We start from the raw sequence: 22390 nt of genomic DNA on the forward strand, positions 1-22390 counted from the left end.
GGCTCTTTACGCCGATCTGTGATCACCTGTGTCCGAAAGACACAGCGATCACAGATCCCTGCCGATGTGCGCCGCATCCCCTGTGTCAGCCAGTGGCAGAGCTGCAGGGGAGAAGGACCAACGACAACCGCTCCAGTCCTGTCAAGAAATCCCCTGTCAGACAGTGGCAGCTGCAGGGGAGAGGAGGGATCTCCGACAACAGCTCCAGTCCCACGTTGTGATCCCCTGTGGCAGCTGCAGGAGAGAGGAGGGCGTGCCAACAACAGCTCCCGTCCCATCATGTGGTTCACTGTGTCAGCCAGTGGCATCTGCAGGGGAGAGGGAGGGCGTGCCGACAGCCGCTTCAGTCCTTCCCGTCACGTGATCTCTTGTGTTAGCCAGTGGCAACTGCAGGGGAGAGGAGGGACCACTGACGATAGCTCCGGTTCCATCACGTATTCCCCTGTGTCAGCTAGTGGCAACTGCAGGGTTAAGTAGGGACTGCCAACAGCTCCAGTACTGTCAAGTGATCCCCTGTGTCAGCCATTGAGGACCGCTGACTACAGATGGGGAGCCTATGGGTGATGTCCCCACTCCAGGCTTTACCAGTGATAATCCAGTGTGAGACTTTCCCTCTGTGCAGGAGCTTCCTGTAATAAAGACCAATCACTGCTGCTCACTCTCCTTGTGCAGAGTGACTGGTCTGGTTTCCGCCCCCTCCTGTAGTTTTCTGCAGTGGGTGGGGCCTGTTGGCTCCCTCCCACACTTCTGCTGTTTGCACAGGCTATGTACAGCACAGCGATGGTGTCACTGCTACTTTTACAAGGTAATATCTGGGGGTGCTAAGGCACTTCCACAAAGTGGATTTATATCCTTTGAGGAAATTAATAAACGTTTTTGTGCCCTTTTTATGTGCTGCAGCACATCATTTTCTCTTTTTTTTTTTTTTTGCAAATTAACAGTTTTATTAGTTATCTCAGCAGGTAAAAAACATAGAACACAGTAAGTTCCAGGCATTACTAGAACAGGAATATAGCCAGTATAGACATTGTAGCAGTAATTGGTGCAGGATCATTGCTAAATCATACAGTGAACTGTTAGATAATAATTGAAGTTTGCCATGTGAGAGTCTAAGGAGTGTGAAAGATAACATAAAAGAAAAGCTAGAAAAAAGAGAGGGATAAAGAGAGTTGAAGAAGAAAGAGAAGATGGGAAAGTAAGGTAGTAGCTCAACCATCGGCTTAGGGCGGGTCCTCCCACCGGTGCCACTCCTCCCTGACCTTATCGTGCATTTCCAACCTATCCTGTAATCTAGCTGTCATTTTTTACACTCCACATCTTTTATTCTGGTGTACAGATCTTCTTGGGAGGGTGGGGGGCACCGCTTCCAGTTGAGGGCAACCAGGCATCGTGCAGCTGTCACGATAAGTCTAAGTAGCTTCTTGGATGGTTTTTCAATTTTTAATGGTGATACGCCAAGTAGGAAAAATTTTGGCGTCATGGGGACCTGTACCCCAAAGAGGCAGGACAACAAGCGCTGTGTCCCCGTCCAGAAGGGCACTATCTTGGGGCAACTCCAGTAAATGTGGTAGAGGGTACCTTTGTCCTCCTGGCAGCGCCAGCACCGATCAGAGCTAGAGGGGTAGATAGCGCGGAGTACGTTCGGTGTCGGGTACCAAAAGTAAAGAATTTTATAAGCATTCTCTTTTGTAGAGCGCACAGAAGGAGTTTTTAGCCGCCTGGGACCAGATCTCCTGCCATGTCAGGGATTTCTTCTCCCAATAGCTTTTCCCAGCGGAGCATGTAGGCATCTTTACCCTGATTTGGTATAGAGTAGGAATTAAGTAGCAGGTATATGTCGGAGATCAGACCCTGGCGTGCGGATCTCTCTAATATTAAGCTCTCGAAGGGGATGGCGCTGAAAAAGGGAGTTTTGGGGCAAAAGATTGGGCATAGTGGCATATTTAGATATCCATAAAACACCTGGTGGGGAAAGTCCTATTTTCCCTGGAGTTCAGCGAACGTTAGTAATTTACGTGATCTAGGGTCTACCAAGTGGCCAAAGTGGAATAAGTTCCGCAATGCCTAGGATGAAGACATCTGGTGAGTGAGACCAGCAGGCATCTTGGGGTTGCAGAGGAAAGAGGTTAATGGTGACTTTTCTGAGCTGAGCTCATATGCAAGGGAAATTTTGCGCCAGAGCGATCTGAGTTGAGACATAGACCCCAAAAGCCTACCAGGATCCACCTCTGCATTCGCATTCAAGAGTAAACTATTTGGGTGTATAGGCGCAAGCCATATCTTTTCAATCTCTGTCCATTTATTATAAGATCGTTGGGGGGACCAGGAGGTCAATGCGTGCAGTTGATTCGCTTGATAATATTTTACCAGGTCAGGAAACGCTAGCCTCCCATCAGAGCAGGATGCCATCAAGACCGAGTGGGGTATCCTGTGCCTCCCGTAGTTCCAGACAAATCATATCAAATCTGCTTAAAGCTTTCTTAGTTGTATATAAGGGACAGGGATAGGCAGTGTCTAGAATAGATACAGGAGTTTAGGGAGAATGGTCATCTTCACTGAGGCCACTCTCCCCAGAAGTGATATATGGTAGGTCTTCCATTTTTGCAGTAGATCTTTTATGGAGTGAAACAGGGGTGGGAAGTTCGCTTGGTACAAGGTGACAAAGGTCGGGGTGATATGAGCTCCTAGATATTTCATTGGGAGTGCCTCCGATTTGGTCGCATTTATTTTATATACTGAGAGGGACCTATAGGTGTCGAGTTCAGCATGCGAGTTGGGCAGGGAGATCCTAGGTTGGGTCAGGGTAAGTTTGACATCATCCGTGAACAGTGATAGTTTAAACTCCTTTCCTCTGATTGGAATACCCTGAATGTCTGGGTTTCTGCAGATGGATGCCACCAGGGGTTCAACACAAACAATAGACAAATGCCTTTTCCGCATCCAGACCAAGGACTAAGGACTCCAGGCCGTCCCTGTTTGCCACATCTATTAGATCAATAACCCTTCTCGTCTTGTCCCCTGCCTGATGGAGAGGAACAAAGCCCAGCTGCTCTTTGTGTATTAAACAGGTTAATATCGCGTTCAGGGGCATTGAGAGGAGTTTGGTAAAAAATTTCAGTTCAGAGTTTGAGTGCTATAGGCCTATAGTTAGCACATAAAGAGGGGTCCTTGTCAGGTTTTGGTATCAAAGTGAGGAATTATCTTTGCATGTCTGAGGGAATGGGAGTTTGCTGAAGGAAGGCGTTAAAGAGTTTACACAAATGTGGCAGGAGTAGGGGAAGAAAGAATTTATAATACTCATAGGGGAGACCGTCTGGACCGGGGGATTTACGCGTAGGTAGGGTTTTGATGGTGGACATAAGTTCCTCTTCCGTGATGGGTGCGTTGAGGGAAAGGAGGTCCGAGGCCTGAAGCCCGGAGATTCAACTACGTTCCAGATAGTGGTGCATGCGATCAGTTAGTTCGGGGGGAGGGGAGTCATGAGGGATCTCGAGCTTGTTGTCTAGAGCGGTGTAGAACTCCTCAAAGGAGTGGACAAATGTCCTGGGGGTGAGATAGTAGGAGGCCCATTCTGTTTTTAATTATATGTGGGGTAGTCGTGTGAGAGCGTTCAGGCAATTTCCGAGCTAATAGAGAGTGTTCTTTGTTACCCTTATCATAGTACAGTTGTTTTAATCTAGTCAGGGCCTTTTCTACTTGGCCTAGTGCCAGATCTTTAAGAGTCATACGGAGACGGATGATTTTTTTGAGTAGGGGTAGGGATGGTGAGGTTTGTAGTCGAAGTTCCAGGGCCCTGAGTTCCTTCTTAGCTTGTGATTTGGTGGCTCTTGTGTCTTTTTTCATGGCCGAAGCGAGCACAATGCAGCGACCCCCGGAGAACTGCCTTATGGGCTTCCCAAAGAGTGGAAGTCATGGATGTCATGGGTGTTGTTCTCGGTGAAGTAGAGTTTGTGTGGATTCTAATTCTGTTTTGGAGTGGAGTTGTAAGAGTAAGGTGTTCAGCTGCCATTGACATGGCTTGGGATTTGGGGCACCTAAGTCCAGCGTCAGCAGGATGGGGGCATGGTCCGACCAGGAGATCGGGAGAATCTGTGCAGCGCGGGTGATGCGCAGCGTGGCATTATTAACAAAGAGGCTTGAGTGTCCAAATCCCTAGGGTTCACCACGTGGCGATCAAGCACAGAGGAGTGGGATAGGTTAAACTCCCCACCTACTATTAAGAATTTGTTGGGTGTTCGAAAGAAGCGTGCAAACACTTTAGTTAGAAAATGTAATCTGGACATTTGGGACATAGAGGGTGCAAAAAGTGACTGTCTGTGCCTGCCATTGTCCACGCAGGATAATATAGTGTCCTTGCGGGTCAATGAAAGACTCAGAACATGTAAACGGGGATCCACGTTTGAAAAGAATAGCTACACCGGCCCCTTTGCAGGGGTTAAACGCCTGATAGACCTGAGGGTAATGTCTGGAAGCCAATGTGAAGGAGTCCCCCTTATTAAAGTGGGTCTCCTGAATCAGGACGATATCTGCCCCCGACTGCCTGAACTCACTAAGCGCCAGAAGTCTTTAGGCCATGAACATTTAATGACATTACCTTAGCCGTGGTGATGGACATATGCAAACTTCAAAGCACTTATCTAGTCCAGCTGGTGGGATAACGTGGTGCGGAGGCCGGGAGTGCGGCATCTCCAGGAGAGGATCTGGATGGTTGCTAGGAGCATAGGGTGAGCCAGTGGAGGAGAAAGAGAGAGTAAAACAGACAGGGAGAGAAGAAAGAGGTAGATCAATACTACATACAGTAGGCAAAGTTAACATTGTTAATAAGCTCTGTATAGCCCGTGATTTACAGGGCTAACTAAGTTCCTTTATTTCCTCCCGGACAGAAGTAGGAAACAGGCCAGGGGGACACAGAGGACCGCAGTGATAGTTATCAAAAGTCAACAATAAAATATCAAATGAACTCTAGGGGTAAACCAAGGGCGGTCTAGTGATTGGAAGGGTAACCACTTTTAAATCCCTATCGAGATACGCCCATTGAGCTAAACAAGGGCAAAACAGGGGCCTAAGGGGGCTGTGTGTAAAGCTGTAGGGTGGGCCAGGAGTGTCAACCAGTGGGAAGTGCGGACCATAGGCAGGTGTGTCGGTTGGGTAGGCCCTGTTTCAGTCAGCCATTTTTCGGTTTGGCAGCTTTACCGGGGGGGGGAGTTGGGTGTCCGGACCATGGCAGCGTTTAGCTGGGGGGGACCGTCTTCCATACTGTGGGCGGGGGCTGTGGGGTGGCCACCAGGTCCCATTCCTGGAGTTGGGGGACAGGAATCCCCAGAACATTGCAGAAAGCTTCCAGGTCTTCCGGATAGCGTAGCACGGCAGATTGTCCTTGTCGTCTTGCTGTGAGGCTGAAAGGGAATCCCCAGTGGTAGTCGATGTCTTCTTCCTGCAGCGAGAGGAGAAGGAAGGGGTTGGAGGAGCCTGTGCTTTTGCAGGGTAATCCAAGAGAGGTCCGGATATAGCTGTACTGGTGCGTTGTCAAAGACTACTTTGCAGATAGAGCGGACATTACGCATGATATCTTCTTTCAGGGGGTAAGAGTGAACTCTGCAAATGACATCACGGGGTTTGGAGGTAGGGCTTTTAGGGCGCAGGGCACGGTGTGCTCTATCCATTTCAATGTGTTTGTCGGGGGGTTCTCCCAGAAGGTCTTTGAATAGGGTTTGCAGGGTGAATTACAGGTCTTCTGGGGTCTTCGATTCAGGCAGGCCCCTGAGTCGGATATTTTTCCTGCGCCCCCGGTTCTCCAGGTCCTCAACATGGCGCTGCATGTCTCAGCAGTATGCGATGGTCTGCTCCTTGTAGTTGAGTGCAATGTACTGCCAATTTGGGTTTCTTGTATTTCCTCCTCTGCCATCTCCACTCTGTCTGTTAAGTGTTTGAATCTCTGCACGACAAGTGGATTTAACATATTCAGTAAGTTGTTTAAAGTCCTCTTTGGTCGGTATGGCTTGGAGATATGATTGCCAGGAGGGGTGCGCCTGATGGTGGGGGTCCACCGCCGTCTGTGGCGGCAAGAGGTTAGGAGAAGAGGATGGCGATTAAGGTCGCAGGAAAGCGGTGGTTTGGGCCTGTGTTTTGGGCCTCATTTGGGGGTCCCATGGGTCACTCCATCGTCGGGTACCCTGTATGAGTGGGGACCAGAGAGCTGACTGCCCGGGCATAGGTAGCGGTGAAGTCTGCACCCCTCCCTTGTCTCTGTGATTTGGGGGAGGCAGGAGCAGAGTAGGCTTGGCATGGTGTGGGTCTCCCCTGGGGCTCTGCCTGTGAGAGCTCCGAGTCCTGCGTGTGCGTGGGGCCTGGTAGGGGTGGGAAGTTCTCCAAGTCCACTTAAGGAGGATATCTGGGACCCCCTGCGGTCAGGCCGGGGTCTGAAGCTGTTGCGCAGCAGCCGTGGGAAGGTGTCTGTACACTGTGTGTACGAGGCAAGGGTTAGGCCCAGTGCAGCGGACTGTGTCCCAAGTGGTGCCACCGCCTGGGAGGCGCAGGGTGCTGGGGGTGACTCACTGTGTCCATCGGGGATGGTTGCATCCTGGACGCCAGCCATGCAGACTCGGGTGTGCTCCGCGGATGAGAGGGAGCTTGAAAAGCTTGCTGTAGTGGAGGCAGCCTGGCGCCATCTTGTCCGTCCTGCCGGGCGGCATGGGAGGCGGCGAAAAAGTAGCCCTGTAAGGTTGTGGAAGATCCAGGAGGAGGTTTGGATGATCCCCCGTGCTTTGGAGGAGCGGGTTCTCCTGGATCCACCCATGTACGGGCGCAGAAGTACCCCTTAAAAGGCTGTGGAGCCGTGGGCCATGAGGAGCTCAAGCGTCCATGCAGGTCGACTTCCGGTCACTCCCCTCCATTTTCTCTTTTTCATGACCACAGTTCTACTTTAGCTTGCAGTAGGTCAGCCTGGACTTTGACCTCTATATTTCCCCCCCCCCCTCTATACAGACATCCCCGGCTTCCCTGTAATATCACCGGTGTTGGTGTATAAAGGGTTAGCCGCCCAGCAGAGATAGAAATGTGCGGTACAATTAGTCTAATGAGTGTGTGATTTGGTTGGAGGCCAGCTGTTTAATTTTGTAATGGCTGGAGACAGATGGGAGGGCTATCAGCTTGCCGGTCCAGCTCAGCGCACCCGGCTCCATTAATAATAATGACGGATGTCAGGCGAGTGCTGCGGATTAAAATTTGTCATGTATGGTGTTTTTTCCATCTTCGGCTTCTGCAAACCCAGACCGTCTAATTATGATATTAAAGTGGTTATAAAGCCTAAACGTTTATACCTTTTTTAATGTATTTCTTGCATAAATGTAAAAAATGTTTAGATATCAGTATCCCCCCTCACCCACCCGCCTTATACTTACCTGTGCCCTCATTTGATCCAGCGCTGATCCCATCTGTAGCACTTCTCTCTCCTCACTTCCAGTCTCACGGGCTTTGCTGAGGCAGCAGGACCCCCATTGGCTACTGCTGCTGTCAATTAGACCGGGCCAAGCCCCACTGTCTGTCTGTGCCTGTAGACACAGGCAGCTCGGCTCTGGAACAAGCCCACGCTAGTGCCCCCATAGGGGAGCAGCTTCCTATGGTGGCACACAAAGAAGAGGAGGAGCCCAGGAGTGCAAGCGGGGGACCTGAGAAGAGGAGGTTTAAGACCGCTCCCCCATTTTTATTTTTATTTAATGGCATGTAGCAGATATAAAAAAACATAGACTTCACATAAATTGCAAAAAGTTACAAAATGCTTAAATCGCATCTGAAATGCCAGCAAACCTTGTGAGGTGTACATAGAATAGGCACAATAGATGGCAACTGCTGCGTGCAACAATATGTACACAAAGTTCAGCAAACGGTAAAGAGCAGGGCTGGACAACCTGGGGGCCCTCCAGCTGTTGCAGAGGGCCCCCAGGTTGTCCTACATGCCTCTGGGAGTAATTGTAACTGCCAGCCTTGCAATGCCTCATGGGAAATGTAGTTCCACAACAGCTGGAGGGCCCCAGGTTGCTTACCCCTTGTATAGAATATACAGTCCAGGGTGGCATCCCTTTACGATAAGAGATAAATTCCCCTGCACCTATTAAAGCAAAAAAGTAGCTTTGGCTACTTCTCTTTAACAGCTTCAGGACCACCCCATAACTGAGTGCTACAGGGCGGCTCTCCTGTGCAGGATCGCGCGCGTGTGTGTGCGTGTGTGTGTATATATCTATATATATATATATATATATATATATATATATATATATATATATATATATATATATATATATATCCTGTTTCCCCGAAAATAAGACCTAGCGTGATTGTCGGTGATGGCTGCAATATAAGCACTACCCCCCAAATAAGCCCTACCGTGTTTCCCCGAAAACAAGCCCTACCCTTAAAATAAGACCTACAAGGACTTTAACTAGGGCTTATTTGGGGGGGTAGGGCTTATATTGCAGCCATCACCGACAATCACGCTAGGTCTTATTTTCGGGGAAACAGGGTATATATATAAGTGGAACCTTGGATTACGAGCATAATTCATTCCAGGAGAATGCTTGTAATCCAAAACACTTGCATATCAAAGCGAGTGTCCTTATAGAAGTCAATAGAAACGAAGATAATTCGTTCTGCATTGACTTCTATTGCATGCAATACCGCATGTGGCCAGAGGTGGGGGGGGGCACCGGAGAGCCTCGGAAATACTCGGGGACAGCTCAGCTGAACTCGGAAAGGCTCGGGAACCGAGTGTTTCTGAGTATTTCCTAACGGCTCCGAACCGTTCCAAGTGTCACCGGTGCCCTTAAGGTTCCAGTGTATGTGTGTGTGTGTGTGTGTGTGTGTGTGTGTGTGTATATAATATATATATATTCTGCACTTCCACCTGCAAGGGGCGCTCTGCTGGCTGGCCACTTCTGCTGTTTAACCACTTCCCGCCCAAGGGCGTCAAATATCTGAATGATGGGTGCAGCTATAGACATCATTCAGATATCCTTGTTATCCAGATGGTCACCAGTCATCTCTATGACCGTCGGAGGCCCGGGTGCGACGTTATGACGTCACGTCCGGGCTACGGTTGTAAACAAAGCCGCGATCGCGGCTGGTAAGCATGGGATCGTGGATTTTTTTTTTTCCGATCTCCTGCTTTCCAGCCTGGAGGAGAGATGTAGAGTCTTATTGACCCCGCATTTCTCCATAAAGAGGACCTGTCACGAATAATTCCTATTACAAGGGATGTTTACATTGCTTGTAATAGGAATAAAAGTGATCAAAAAAAATGTTGTAAAAGAAAGGAAAAATAAAAAAAATAAAGTAAGATAAAAAATGTTAAAAAATGAATTTAAAACGCCCCCTGTCCCCGGTAGCGCTCGCGCTCAGAAGCGAAAGCACACTTTAGCCCCGCCCACATATGTAAACGCCGTTCAAACCACACGTGAGGTATCGCCGCGTGCGTTAGAGCGCAAGCAACCATTGTAGCACTAGACCTTCTCTGTAACTCTAAACATGTAACCTGTAAAAAAAAAAAAAAAAAACACGTTTGCAAAATTGTTGCGCAAATACCGTGCAAGATAAAAAGTTGCAATGACTGCCATTTTATTCCCTAGGGTTTCTGTTAAAAAAATTATATATATATATATATATATATATATATATATATATATATATATACATATATACATAATGTTTGGTGGTTCTGAGTAATTTTCTAGCAAAAAAATTATGATTTTTACATGTAGGAGAGGAGTACCAGAATAGGCCCGGTATAGAAGTGGTTAATTTACGTTCCATTCGTTATTTTGGATAAATTCGTATTCGTTACGTTCACGAACAGCCAAATTTGAAAGGAAATTCCAATACCTATACCTTAATAGTTATTATTTTGGATTTTCGTTCTTATTTTCGGATTTCTGAATTTTTGGCTTTATTAGAAATAACAAATTTCGATCATAACGAACGACATGAAAAAAGAAAAAAAACGAATGAAACGAAAACAAACAAATATTTTGGCAGTGCACATGTCTAGTTTAAATGATTGGCGGCATTATTCATCCCACTTCCTGTAAGCCCAGGCTGTCACGGACACGCCCCCTTGGAGGTTTGTCACCACACCAGCCTGAACTGGCAGTATTGCAAGGCAGATTGAAATACATGAGCATTGTTATGTGCTCCAATAGGGAACCCCCACCTCCAGGGCTGTACCGGGGGACAAAGGACACATGACGTCACCGGGCTGCAGAAATTTAATGTTATGTTTAAGACAAATAAAATAAAAAAATGAGGCGGTGGGAGGATTCAAATGATTGAAAAAAAAACTTCTAATCTCCTTGTGTTCTGGAATAGGCATTTCAGTGCACTTGGATGCAACGTTTCTATAGGAGTGCTGAAGAATCGCTTGCAGTGGATATGATTTTATATACTGACAGCTATCAGGAAGCTTTATGGTCAGACTTTCATCTTCTCACTATGTCCTCCTCTCTCTCTCCACAGTCAGACTTCATGCAGGAAGCCAACCTGGTCATGGCCAAGCTGAACTATGTGGAAGGCGACTATAAGGAAGCTCTCCGTCTCTACGCCTGGGTGGGGCTAGAAGACATAGAGCTGGTGGCCGCACCTCCTTACAAACTGCGGATGATCGCTGAAGCTTTCTCTACCAAAGGTATTGTGATCATTAGAGAATATCTGAACAATCTTCCCTTGTTCCACATTGGTCCGACCACCAGGGGGCAGCACTTCTCTGTACTATGAGATTTGTCTCTATATTCTAAACCTTTACTTGTTTTGTAGACCGACAACGTGCAAATATATATTGCATGCGCATGCTGTAGTAATTGAGATGTGCAGGCAGTGTGTGTGTGTATACGGATATATAGATTTTTAGCCCTGAACCCTCTTGTATTGAATTGTATTGTAAATATAATGTCTCCCTTTATTTTATTTATTGCTGTGCATTTTTATTTCTATAGAACTCTTGTTTTCATTACATACCTTTATTTTATTTTCAGTGATGCCATCACTGGGTCTCTGTGCATTGCAGGGAGATCATTGTAGGGAGAAGACAGACATGTACTTGCACCTGGGCGATCCTGCCAGTCACCTTTCTTCCTTGTTGTAAACTGACCACACAAAGTACAGAAGCTGATCTGTGTTAGTGTGGTCAGTTTTCATCCTTCGGCTGGGCATTCAGAGGTACAGGACACATGGCATGCCTGTATGGGGTAGTTTGTTCAGCCATCATACCCCTGGCCAATCGCAGCCTGCCGCTGGCACACCCCCCATCCCAATCACAGCCTGGCATCGGCACACACCCCCTCCCAATCACAGCCTGCCACCGGCACACACCCCCTCCCAATCACAGCCTGCCACCGGCACACACCCCCTCCCAATCACAGCCTGCCACGGCACACACCCCCTCCCAATCACAGCCTGGCATCGGCACACACCCCCTCCAAATCACAGCCTGCCTCTGGCACACACCCCCTCCCAATCAATGCCTGGCATCGGCACACTCGCCCTCCCAATCACAGCCTGCCTCTGGCACACACCCCCTCTCCCCATTACAGCCTGCCTCTGGCACACACCCCCTCCCCATCACAGCCTGCCTCTGGTACACACCCCCTCCTAATCACAGCCTGCCTCTGGCACACACCCCCTCCCAATCACAGCCTGCCTCTGGCACACACCCCCTCCCATTCACAGCCTGCCTCTGGTACACACCCCCTCCTAATCACAGCCTGCCTCTGGCACACACCCCCTCCCAATCACAGCCTGCCTCTGGCACACACCCCCTCCCATTCACAGCCTGCCTCTGGTACACACCCCCTCCTAATCACAGCCTGCCTCTGGTACACACCCCCTCCTAATCACAGCCTGCCTCTGGCACACACCCCCTCCCAATCACAGCCTGCCTCTGGCACACACCCCCTCTCCCCATTACAGCCTGCCTCTGGCACACACCCCCTCCCAATCGCAGCCTGCCATCGGCGCACGCCCCCTCCCAATCGCAGCCTGCCATCGGCGCACGCCCCCTCCCAATCGCAGCCTGCCATCGGCACACGCCCCCTCCCAATCGCAGCCTGCCATCGGCACACGCCCCCTCCCAATCGCAGCCTGCCATCGGCACACACCCCCTCCTAATCACAGCCTGCCTCTGGCACACACCCCCTCCCAATCACAGCCTGCCTCTGGCACACACCCCCTCCCAATCACAGCCTGCCTCTGGCACACACCCCCTCCCAATCACAGCCTGCCTCTGGCACACACCCCCTCCCATTCACAGCCTGCCTCTGGTACACACCCCCTCCTAATCACAGCCTGCCTCTGGTACACACCCCCTCCTAATCACAGCCTGCCTCTGGCACACACCCCCTCCCAATCACAGCCTGCCTCTGGCACACACCCCCTCTCCCCATTACAGCCTGCCTCTGGCACACACCCCCTCCCAATCGCAGCCTGCCATCGGCGCACGCCCCCTCCCAATCGCAGCCTGCCATCGGCGCACGCTCCCTCCCAATCGCAGCCTGCCATCGGCGCACGCTCCCTCCCAATCGCAGCCTGCCATCGGCACACGCCCCCTCCCAATCGCAGCCTGCCATCGGCACACGCCCCCTCCCAATCGCAGCCTGCCATCGGCACACACCCCCTCCAAATCACAGCCTGCCTCTGGCACACACCCCCTCCCAATCAATGCCTGGCATCGGCACACTCGCCCTCCCAATCACAGCCTGCCTCTGGCACATGCCCCCTCCCAATCACAGCCTGCCATCGGGACACGCCCCCTCCCCTCCCCATCGCAGCCTGCCTCTGGCACACACCCCCTCCCAATCACAGCCTGCCTCTGGTACACACCCCCTCCCATTCACAGCCTGCCTCTGGTACACACCCCCTCCTAATCACAGCCTGCCTCTGGTACACACCCCCTCCTAATCACAGCCTGCCTCTGGTACACACCCCCTCCTAATCACAGCCTGCCTCTGGTACACACCCCCTCCCAATCACAGCCTGCCTCTGGCACACGCCCCCTCCCAATCGCAGCCTGCCATCGGCACACGCCCCCTCCCAATCGCAGCCTGCCATCGGCGCACGCCCCCTCCCAATCGCAGCCTGCCATCGGCGCACGCCCCCTCCCAATCGCAGCCTGCCATCGGCACACGCCCCCTCCCAATCGCAGCCTGCCATCGGCACACGCCCCCTCCCAATCGCAGCCTGCTGTGTGTCTGCCTGTAACCCCCTCACTATCAGGAAGAGGAGATACATGGTCACATGACAGAACTTTTTAACCCTTGTAAAACAAAAAACAAAAAGATCATTTCTGAAAGTGAAAACAGTATAACTGTATTAGAGAGTGTCTATAAGATTGTATGTTCACAACTACTTTAAGTCTGGGTGCTGACTGTGCTGCTTAATATACAGATAGCTGCCAGGTGGCAATGTTTTAAGTCTGTATGTGTAATGTGGAGATGAAACAATGGAATCGCAAATATATACTGTGTAGTTTTTGTATGTTTTATATTCATATTCTCAGACAGGATGGGAAAGTCAGGCCTTGTTGGAGTTTGACACTCAGTAGTACATCATTGGGGGGGGGGAGGGGTCACAGTATCTTGCACACAGTGACCTCTGACCTCCGCTCTATGTATTTTCGGGTGATGCACACGCAGTAAGTGGAGACCCTTCTGACCGCCACCAACCCTCCTCTAAGTTTAATGTTGTGTTAAACGAGCCGAGTGCCGGGTCACTAATGAGTTTTATTTTTAGACGGACGGGCAGCGCATGGCGGCGTGAGATGGAGAAAGTATCAGATGTAAATAAATGGCCGTGTGTTGGGAGACAGACTGACGTTCAGTTTTCCCGGAGCGGAGAACGGCGCACTTATCGCTGTCTGCTCACCGCCAGCTGCAGCATAACATACTGACAGAGTCTCACTCCCTGCGCGGCAATTATCAGGCGTCATTCACTGAAAGTCAGTAATGTGTGTGATATTACCAGGAATAGTCATTACCATGAACTCCATGGTACTTAAAGTAATTATATAGAAGTGTGTTCAATAGTATTTCCCGTAGGTGTGTGTATATATGTGTGTGTGTGTGTGTGTATATATATGTATGTATGTATGTATATAGATAGATAGATATATATATATATATATAGATGTATATAGAAAAATCCTTTACAGATTGATCCTTACACTAAATTTTCAGGTCCTTGTGGATTCATTTCTGATCTTTCACAATATACAACAACAGGATGATTTTTCAAAACACTTTGTATCATTCTAAAGCCGTGCTTGAGCTCCAGTCAGTGACTGTGCCTAAGATGAGATGATATCAGTCTGCTGCAGGCAGGAGGAAGCATTTCCTCAGTCTCCTCTCCCCCAGGGATCAGACTGTACATTGTAGCTTTGTATTTACATGTAGGATTTACATGGTCGTGTCATCCCTCGGTCCAAGTCGATGTATGCATACAAGATGAAAAAGGGCTTGACACATATATATTTTTTTTAATCTAGGAGCCAGCTGAAAAAGTTAGGAGCCAGTATTTTTTTTTCAAGTAACATATAGAGGGGCAACGAATGGATATTTTGGTGCTAAAACCGAAAATGCTGGATGCACTGAGGCCCCTTTCACACCGCCGCGACTTCAGGGAATGTCTGTGTAAACTTGAGGTCTATAGACTCGCGTCAGAGTTATACAGGGACTACTTTGAAGTTGCACAGATATGAATGGTTATCATTGGGAATCAAGGGGTACGACTTGTCATGCGACTCTGACGTCCAGGAAAAGTCGCACAAGTGTGAAAGGGGCCTTAGCCGGGAAACGACACCGAAAATGAAAGTTTTTAAAAAATATTTATATTTTTATATATAATTGTTTTATATTCAACTTTTGAATTAATATCATCAATTTAAAATAATATGAATTTATTGTTGGCCATTATTGGCACCTTTTAGTGCAAGAAAAGCTCAAGGAAAATGCAGTCTGCAGTCTCTTACTTAAACCTAAACACACTGCTAATAGTATTCACAAAATTTCCATTTGGTGCACCTCTAGCGGACATGATACAAGAGATGGTCAGAGACTGCAGACAGGATACAAGAGATCATTGTAGCCTCACCAGTGCTTGTCGGATGCGGCCTCGCCAGGGCCTGTCGGATGCGGCCTCGCCAGGGCTTGTCGGATGCGGCCTCGCCAGGGCCTGTCGGATGCGGCCTCGCCAGGGCCTGTCGGATGCGGCCTCGCCAGGGCCTGTCGGATGCGGCCTCGCCAGGGCCTGTCGGATGCGGCCTCGCCAGGGCCTGTCGGATGCGGCCTCGCCAGGGCCTGTCGGATGCGGCCTCGCCAGGGCCTGTCGGATGCGGCCTCGCCAGGGCCTGTCGGATGCGGCCTCGCCAGGGCCTGTCGGATGCGGCCTCGCCAGGGCCTGTCGGATGCGGCCTCGCCAGGGCCTGTCGGATGCGGCCTCGCCAGGGCCCGGGATCAGAGCGGCGATCTCCCGCTGTGTCACAGAGCTGGATTTGAATTTCCTGGGCCGGGAGGCCGCAGTAACAATGTCCCGCCTCCTGTGCTACGTCACACTGATTCAATGTCCCGGCATTGGATCAGTGTGCCATCTATCATAGGAGGCGGGACATTGTTACTGCGGCCTCCCGGACAGTTCAGCTCCGTGACGAAGGGAGATCGCCGCTCTGTGTGAGGAGGGAGGGTAGGATGGATGACACCCCCGCAATGTGCGGCACATGGGGCGGACCCCTCCCCTTTTTCGGTGCCGTTATCGGCATCTTTTCTTCTTTCGGCTGAATGCCGAAAACACAGTTTTTTGGCCGATATGTTTCGGCGGCCAAAATTTTGGTGCACCACTAGTAACAAATCTTCCATGTGGAAGATGAGGACATTACCGAAGGTGAATTATTATCCTTTTATTATTATCCTCAAACTGGCGGTCCTCCAGCTGTTGTGAAACTACAAGTCCCATCATGCCCTCTGCCTGTGGGTGTCATGCTTGTAACTGTCAGCCTTGCAATGCCTCATGGAACTTGTAGTTTCACAACAGCTGGAGGGCCGCCAGTTTGAGACCCCTGCTTTAACCCTTTTACTGCCAGAGCCGTTTTTGAATTTTTTGCACACTTGTAAAAAAACGATTTTAGGCCTGAAGATTACATAAAACACCCAAACATTATATATTTTCTGAAAGCAGACACCCTTGAGAATAAAATAGCGCTAGTTCCAATTTTTTATGTCTTGCGATATTACTGCAAATTTCAGTAAAAAAACACATTGACACTGGGTTGACATATGTGCGATGCGGGAACCAGCGTGATTCCAGCACCGGTTCCCACATCGCCTCCTGTCCCACAGGCAGTTCACACTGCCCTCTGCGAACCGCTGCAGGTGTCATTAATAAAGTTAATGACACCCCCAGTTTTAATCGCAGTGCAAACTGAGAACTCGCGCAGGAATCGGATCACATAGGCGATCTAGTGCGGGGAAAAACATATCCCTGCACTATTTTCTATGCGAATCTAATGCGAGTTCAGCCATACAACTGTATGGCTGAATTCGCATCTCACACACATGTAGTGCGGGTCCGAATCACATGCGATCTCTGAGATCGCAGCAGTGTGAACCCGGGCTGAAATGTAATTGTAGGGGGCACTAAAACGCAATAAATTACCCAATTTGTTGGTAAAATATAAAAGCTGAGGTTGCACCGAGTAAAAAGATACCCAACATGTCAAACCTTAAACATGTCAGTACCCTATATTTTCCAAAGGTGATGCTTTAAAAGCCCCCTATAGGTCATCAGTTTAGCGTTACGAAGGAGGTCTTGTGCTAGAATTCTTGCTTTCAATTCGGCGTGCGCGGCGATATGTAACGTGTGTGTATCGCAATCAATGTTTTCAGACACAGGAGCCCCGCCGCGTGCGTTTACATTTGTACATTCGTATATGTGGGGGGCTCAATTTTTCTGTGGGAGGATTTTATGTGCTTAATTTTTTACAATTAAAAAACTTTTATTTATTTATTTTTACATTTTTTTTTTTTCTCCATCTCACAGGGGACAAAAAGTCCCCTATGTAATGATTTTTTTTTTGGTGACAGGTTCTCTTTAATGAGACATCCCGGGTGTAAAAGACACCCAATGTCTCCTCTGTGCTCCACTGAATGGAATGTACATCGCGCTGTTACATTCCTTCCCACCCTTGATGGCTGGGGAAACTGTGAACGGGGTGACGTCACTTCCGGGTCAACAACTAGAAGGGGAGGAGAATGGAGGTGTGTCCGCTCTCCTCCTTCCTCACTACCCGGTGGCACCTGCTATGCCCTCAGATGCGCAAGCGGAGCCCGAGATACATAGGGAGGGGATGTGTGGGGAGAAATCGGGCAGCACCCCAGGCTGAAACTTCTTGTCGCCATGGCGACCTGGCGCCTGGGGTTTGTACGACCCCCCCTGGTCTAGTTTTAGGAGATGCGTGCATTGCAATTTTGGACCTGAGTAGAAAATGCAGACTATCTTCCATTTCGTTCCTTAGCAAATGTAGTACTTCACTAATTCTTGTCATCAGTGCCGGGACAAGGTCCTACTTTGGCACCCAAGGCGGAAAGGCCAAATGTTCCAACCCCTTCTTTCCTAATAGGGTTGCACCAATACTAGTATCGGTTTCGGTGCGGATACCGAGTATTTGCACAAGTATCGGTACTCGTGCAAATGCACCGATACCTGAAACTGATACTTTCAGGCTCGGCTCTTTGAGCTGTCAGAGGGTCTCTGTTGACAGCTGAAGTGTTAAAGAAGTCCGGTAATTGGAGCTGTCAAAAAAAAAAGCACCTGGCAATGTTTATTTTGCTCAGCCCTGAAACACTAAAATAAAAAAGAAACATTGTTTCTTTTTGTATCTTTCTGTTTCTTCATCTGCAGATCAAAGGGATAAGCAATTGTTCCTCTGCTTAACCCCTTATTAACCCTTCATTTACTCGAATCAGCCTTAATTAACTCCCTATTCTCCTCCATTTAATTATTGTTTTCCTGCTTTTTTTTTTTTTTTTTTTATATATAAACGATAAACCATTCATACTTTTTTTTTTTTTTTTGCTTTGTTAGTGAATGTTTTTTACGCATAAATATTAACATATATTTACCCATTTACATTGAAAAAGCGCAAAATTAAAAAAAAAATCTATTTAATTTATAAATAACTTTTCAATGCTTTGTACCATTGCTGACAGCTGAAGTGAAAACAAAACAGTTGCGGTAGGTATCGGTAATTGGTATCGGCGTGTACTAAAAAAAAAAAGTATCGGTACTCGTAAAAAAAAAAAGGTATCGGTGCATCCCTACTTCCTATGATATGTGACTTACTCCAGCAGCATAGGTTGTAGATGGCGATGGCGATGGTGGGGCCGCCTCTTCTACTTACCGCTTGGTCTGGTCTCGCCTCGCACGTTCCTAAATCATTTCAGCTTCGGATTGTGACTTTTGCAGCTTGTTCTTGTAAGTGAGACAGAGCACAGTCCATGTCCAGTCAGCAGGGGGCGCTGTGTCCTCATACTACCCCCCCCTGAGCTCCATTCTCAGCAGTGACTCCATCATCATATTGCACAGAGATGAAGGCCCCAGTAACGGAGTGACAGGTCCTCCTGCAGCGTGCCATTAATACCGTTATGTCATTTAGTACTGTCAAGTCATCGCTGCAAAGATTAAGCTTCCGAGAACCAAGACGTCGGCTGGAAAACAAGGCGACTACTCTGCCGCCTCTCTGCACATTAACCGTCCCCTTCCCATCAGTTGGAATACTGGATCTCAGCGGTGGATAGGAAATGTGTATAGGACTGTGTACAGTAATCGGGTTTATTTAAAGGATGAGTCTGGGAACTGTACGTCTTAAGTGTGCGTTCCTCAGGACTCGCTCATAGCCGAAAGCCTCAGGATTGACGGGACAGTCCGAAAACTGGAAGCATCTTAAAGAGGAACTGCAGTCTACTCACATAATTTGTAATAAAAAAATCTTTGCCATTCTGAAGCTTCCCTCCAACCACTTTGCATATTATTTTATATATACTGGGATTCCGTACTTGCCAAATATGCTGCAGAAATCTCCCTCCACTGAGTCTGACTGCAGCCATTTTAACTGTGGGCAGCTGAAGCTGCTGCCTGTTCACTTCCTGGATTTACACGGACACACACCTCCATTTCTGCAGCTTTCATTGGCCCTCTTATGACTCATCCCCACTCCCTTCCTGGCAAACTCTCGCGAGAGAGAGCTGTGCATGATGTCATAAGCCTAGGCTAATGACCAGACAAGAAACAGGAAGTGGGCTGTATAAGGGATTTACTGTCAGGAAAAAAATGTTTTACTATCCAAAGTTAAAACAAATAGAGCAGAAGATTTAATAGATGGAAAGATGAAAAATGGTTGAAGTTCAGCTTTAATAATGAAAAAACATTAAAATTAAAAAGAAAAAAGTGGTTATGGCCACTCCTGTGTTCTCTTTGCAACCAGTTTAACCCTTTCGCTGCCAGGGACGTTTTTTTTTGCACATGTTTAAAAAATAATTTTAGGCCTGAAGATTACATAAAGTCCCAAAATATATATTTTATGAAAGCAGACACCCTAGAGAATAAAATAGTTCCAATTTTTTTATGTCACGCGATATTACCGCAAAGGTCTAGGAAACACAAGTTTTCAGTAAAAAAATACACTAAAGTAAATTTTAGGGCAAACAAACGCAATAAATGACCCAATTTTTTTGGTAAAATATAAAAGACGAGGTTGCACCGAGTAAATAGATACCCAACATGTCAAACCCTAAATTTGCGTGCGCCCCCCCCCGTAAAATGGCGACAAACTTCAGTGCACTACCTTTTCCATAGGCGATGCTTTGAAAGCCCCCCTATAGGTCATCAGCTTTGTGTTACGGAGGAGGTCTGGCGGTAGAAATTGTTCTTAATCCTGCATGCACGGTGATATGTAAAGTGTATCGCAATCAACTTTTTCATGCGTAGGGCTCTTGATACGTGCGTTTACGTTCATACATATGGGGGTAAGAGGCCTCAAAGTTTTTCTGGGGGGGCGGGGTTATGTGCTTGGGTATAACCTTTTTATTTTTTTAGAATTGAGAAAAAAAAAATTTACTTTAACTTTTTTTTTTTTTTACACAAAAAGTCCCCTCTGTGATTATTATTTGGTGACAGGTTCTCTTTCAGGAGACAAGCAGGGTCTAAAAGACTCCCCTGTGCTCCACTGAATGTTATGCAATGCCCAGATCGCACTGCATTATATATTTTTTCAGCCATGCTGGACGGGGACACGAAGTCCTGGTTCACACTGGTATGATGCGGGAAACCCTGCAATTCAGTGCAGGTTCCCGCATCGCACCTGAATCGCACACTGGTTCACACTGAGATCTGCGAACCGCTGGGGGTGTCAATGTAAAACTTAATGACACCCACAGGTCGGTTTGCAGATCGCAGTGACGTCAGTGAGCCTCCCAGCCAAAATAATCCTATTTTTTGTTTTGTTTTTTTGTGTTTTTTTTTTTTTTCAAAATTTTCAGTCTTTCTTCATTATATATTGAAAAATAAAAAAATCCCAGTGGTGATCAAATACCACCAAAAGAAAGCTCTATTTGTGTAAAAAAAAAAAAAATTATATAAATGTAATTTGTGTACAATGTTGCATGACCGTGCAATTACCAGTTAAATTAGCGCAGTGCTGAATAGCAAAAAAATGGCCTGGTCATGAAGGGGGGTAAAACCTTCTGGAGGTCAAGTGGTTAAAGCTAAACCCTGGGCACAAAAACGTTCATTAAAATATATTCCTTAATAGCCACTCTTACAAACGCTCATATATAAAAGTAGCAGTGATGACATCACTGTGCTGTGCAGAAAGCAGAGCTGTGGGAGGGGCCCAGCAGGCCACACCCACTGCAGAAAACTACAGGAGGGGGTGGAGGCAAGACCAGTCAACCTGCACAAGGAGAGAAATCAGAGCTGTGGGAGGGGCCCAGCAGGCTCCACCCACTACAGAAAACTACATGGGGGGGAGAGACGAGACCAGTCATCCTGCATAAGGAAAGAGAACAGAGCTGTGGGAGGGGCCCTGCAGGCTCCACCCACTACAGAAAACTACAAGGGGGTGAGACCAGTCCTCCTGCACAAGGAAAAAGAGAGCAGAGCTGTGGGAGGGGCCTTGCAGGCTCCACCCACTACAGAAAACTACAGTGGGGGCGGAGACGAGACCAGTCATCCTGCACAAGGAAAAAGAGAGCAGAGTTGTGGGAGGGGCCCTGCAGGCTCCACCCACTACAGAAAACTACAGGGGGGCAGAGACAAGACCAGTCCCCCTGCACAAGGAAAGAGAGAGCAGAGCTGTGGGAGGGGCCATGCAGGCTCCACCCACTACAAAAAACTACAGGAGGGGGGCGGAGACCAGACCAGTTCCCCTGCAAAAGGAGAGAGAGCAGCAGTGAGCGGTCTTTATTACAGGAAGTCTCGCACTGGATTACTGTACAGGTCTGGAAGAAATGCACAAAGATCACCGAGATTTAGTAAGAATACACAGGATGAATGGATTTATTTGATATTTGTTTATCTCGGAGTTTATTTGTAAACACCCACTTTTTCCATGTGATAATTCCATTTTATAGAATGTGAACTCCAGGTGTGATTCTTTTAGCATAGTGACATTAGTCCAGCTTGGCACAATACAAGTATGAATATTTCATAACCGAGGAGGCAGCTGGCCACTACTACAGCGATGGCTGTCATCTTCCGGTCCCTGTGCCAAGCAGCTTCCCCTCGTTACTCTGCGCACAGGAGGTCACTGGCTTGGCACTGCCGCCATTCATAGAACCCCTTGTATTTTATTTATTTTTTAAATACAAGACATTCTCTGATTGGACGAGGTGGGAGATTGTGACATCAAGGCCCCTTCTTTCGACTTCATCCAATCAGAGTACAAATTGTTTTCATTGACAAAAATCCAAGGTGTTTTGTGAACGGTGGCAGTGCCAAGCAAGCGCCCCTTGTGGTCACTGCGGAAGGGAAGAACTGTGGGCACCGTGCAGAAGAACACAGCTATCACTGTAGTAGCACCTTTTGTTGGCCTTCTGCTTTGGTCCTGAATGCTCTGAAATTCTTATATAACCTATTACCTGTGATGGACCGTCCAGCACCCAGCTTGGGTGCTTCCGTCAGTGTATAGCTTTTCTCTAGTTTGGAATCAGGTATTATAGCTGAATATTGCACCCAAGATCTAGACGACACTAGCTTAGGTGCAAACTGGAACTCACTTTATTGTAAAGTCACACAGAATATTTAGCACACCAGATCAGGTAAGAGCCTGATCACATTATCGTATACAATGCAAACTGTAAACAGT

General features: G+C 48.1%; 1 protein-coding gene across 4 annotated transcripts in view; it reads left to right on the plus strand.

Moving 5' to 3' along the window:
- Positions 1-22390, plus strand: part of TTC7B (tetratricopeptide repeat domain 7B) — a 190706-nt gene that overhangs the window by 9973 nt on the left and 158343 nt on the right. For all 4 annotated transcript variants that reach the window (XM_073610848.1, XM_073610849.1, XM_073610850.1 and 1 more), the window contains exon 3: positions 10504-10672. In XM_073610848.1, coding sequence (XP_073466949.1) covers positions 10504-10672 — 169 coding nt within the window. The remainder of the gene's footprint in view (positions 1-10503; positions 10673-22390) is intronic.

The sequence above is a fragment of the Aquarana catesbeiana genome, linkage group LG13 (assembly GCF_042186555.1).
Source record: "Aquarana catesbeiana isolate 2022-GZ linkage group LG13, ASM4218655v1, whole genome shotgun sequence".
Taxonomy (NCBI): domain Eukaryota; kingdom Metazoa; phylum Chordata; class Amphibia; order Anura; family Ranidae; genus Aquarana; species Aquarana catesbeiana.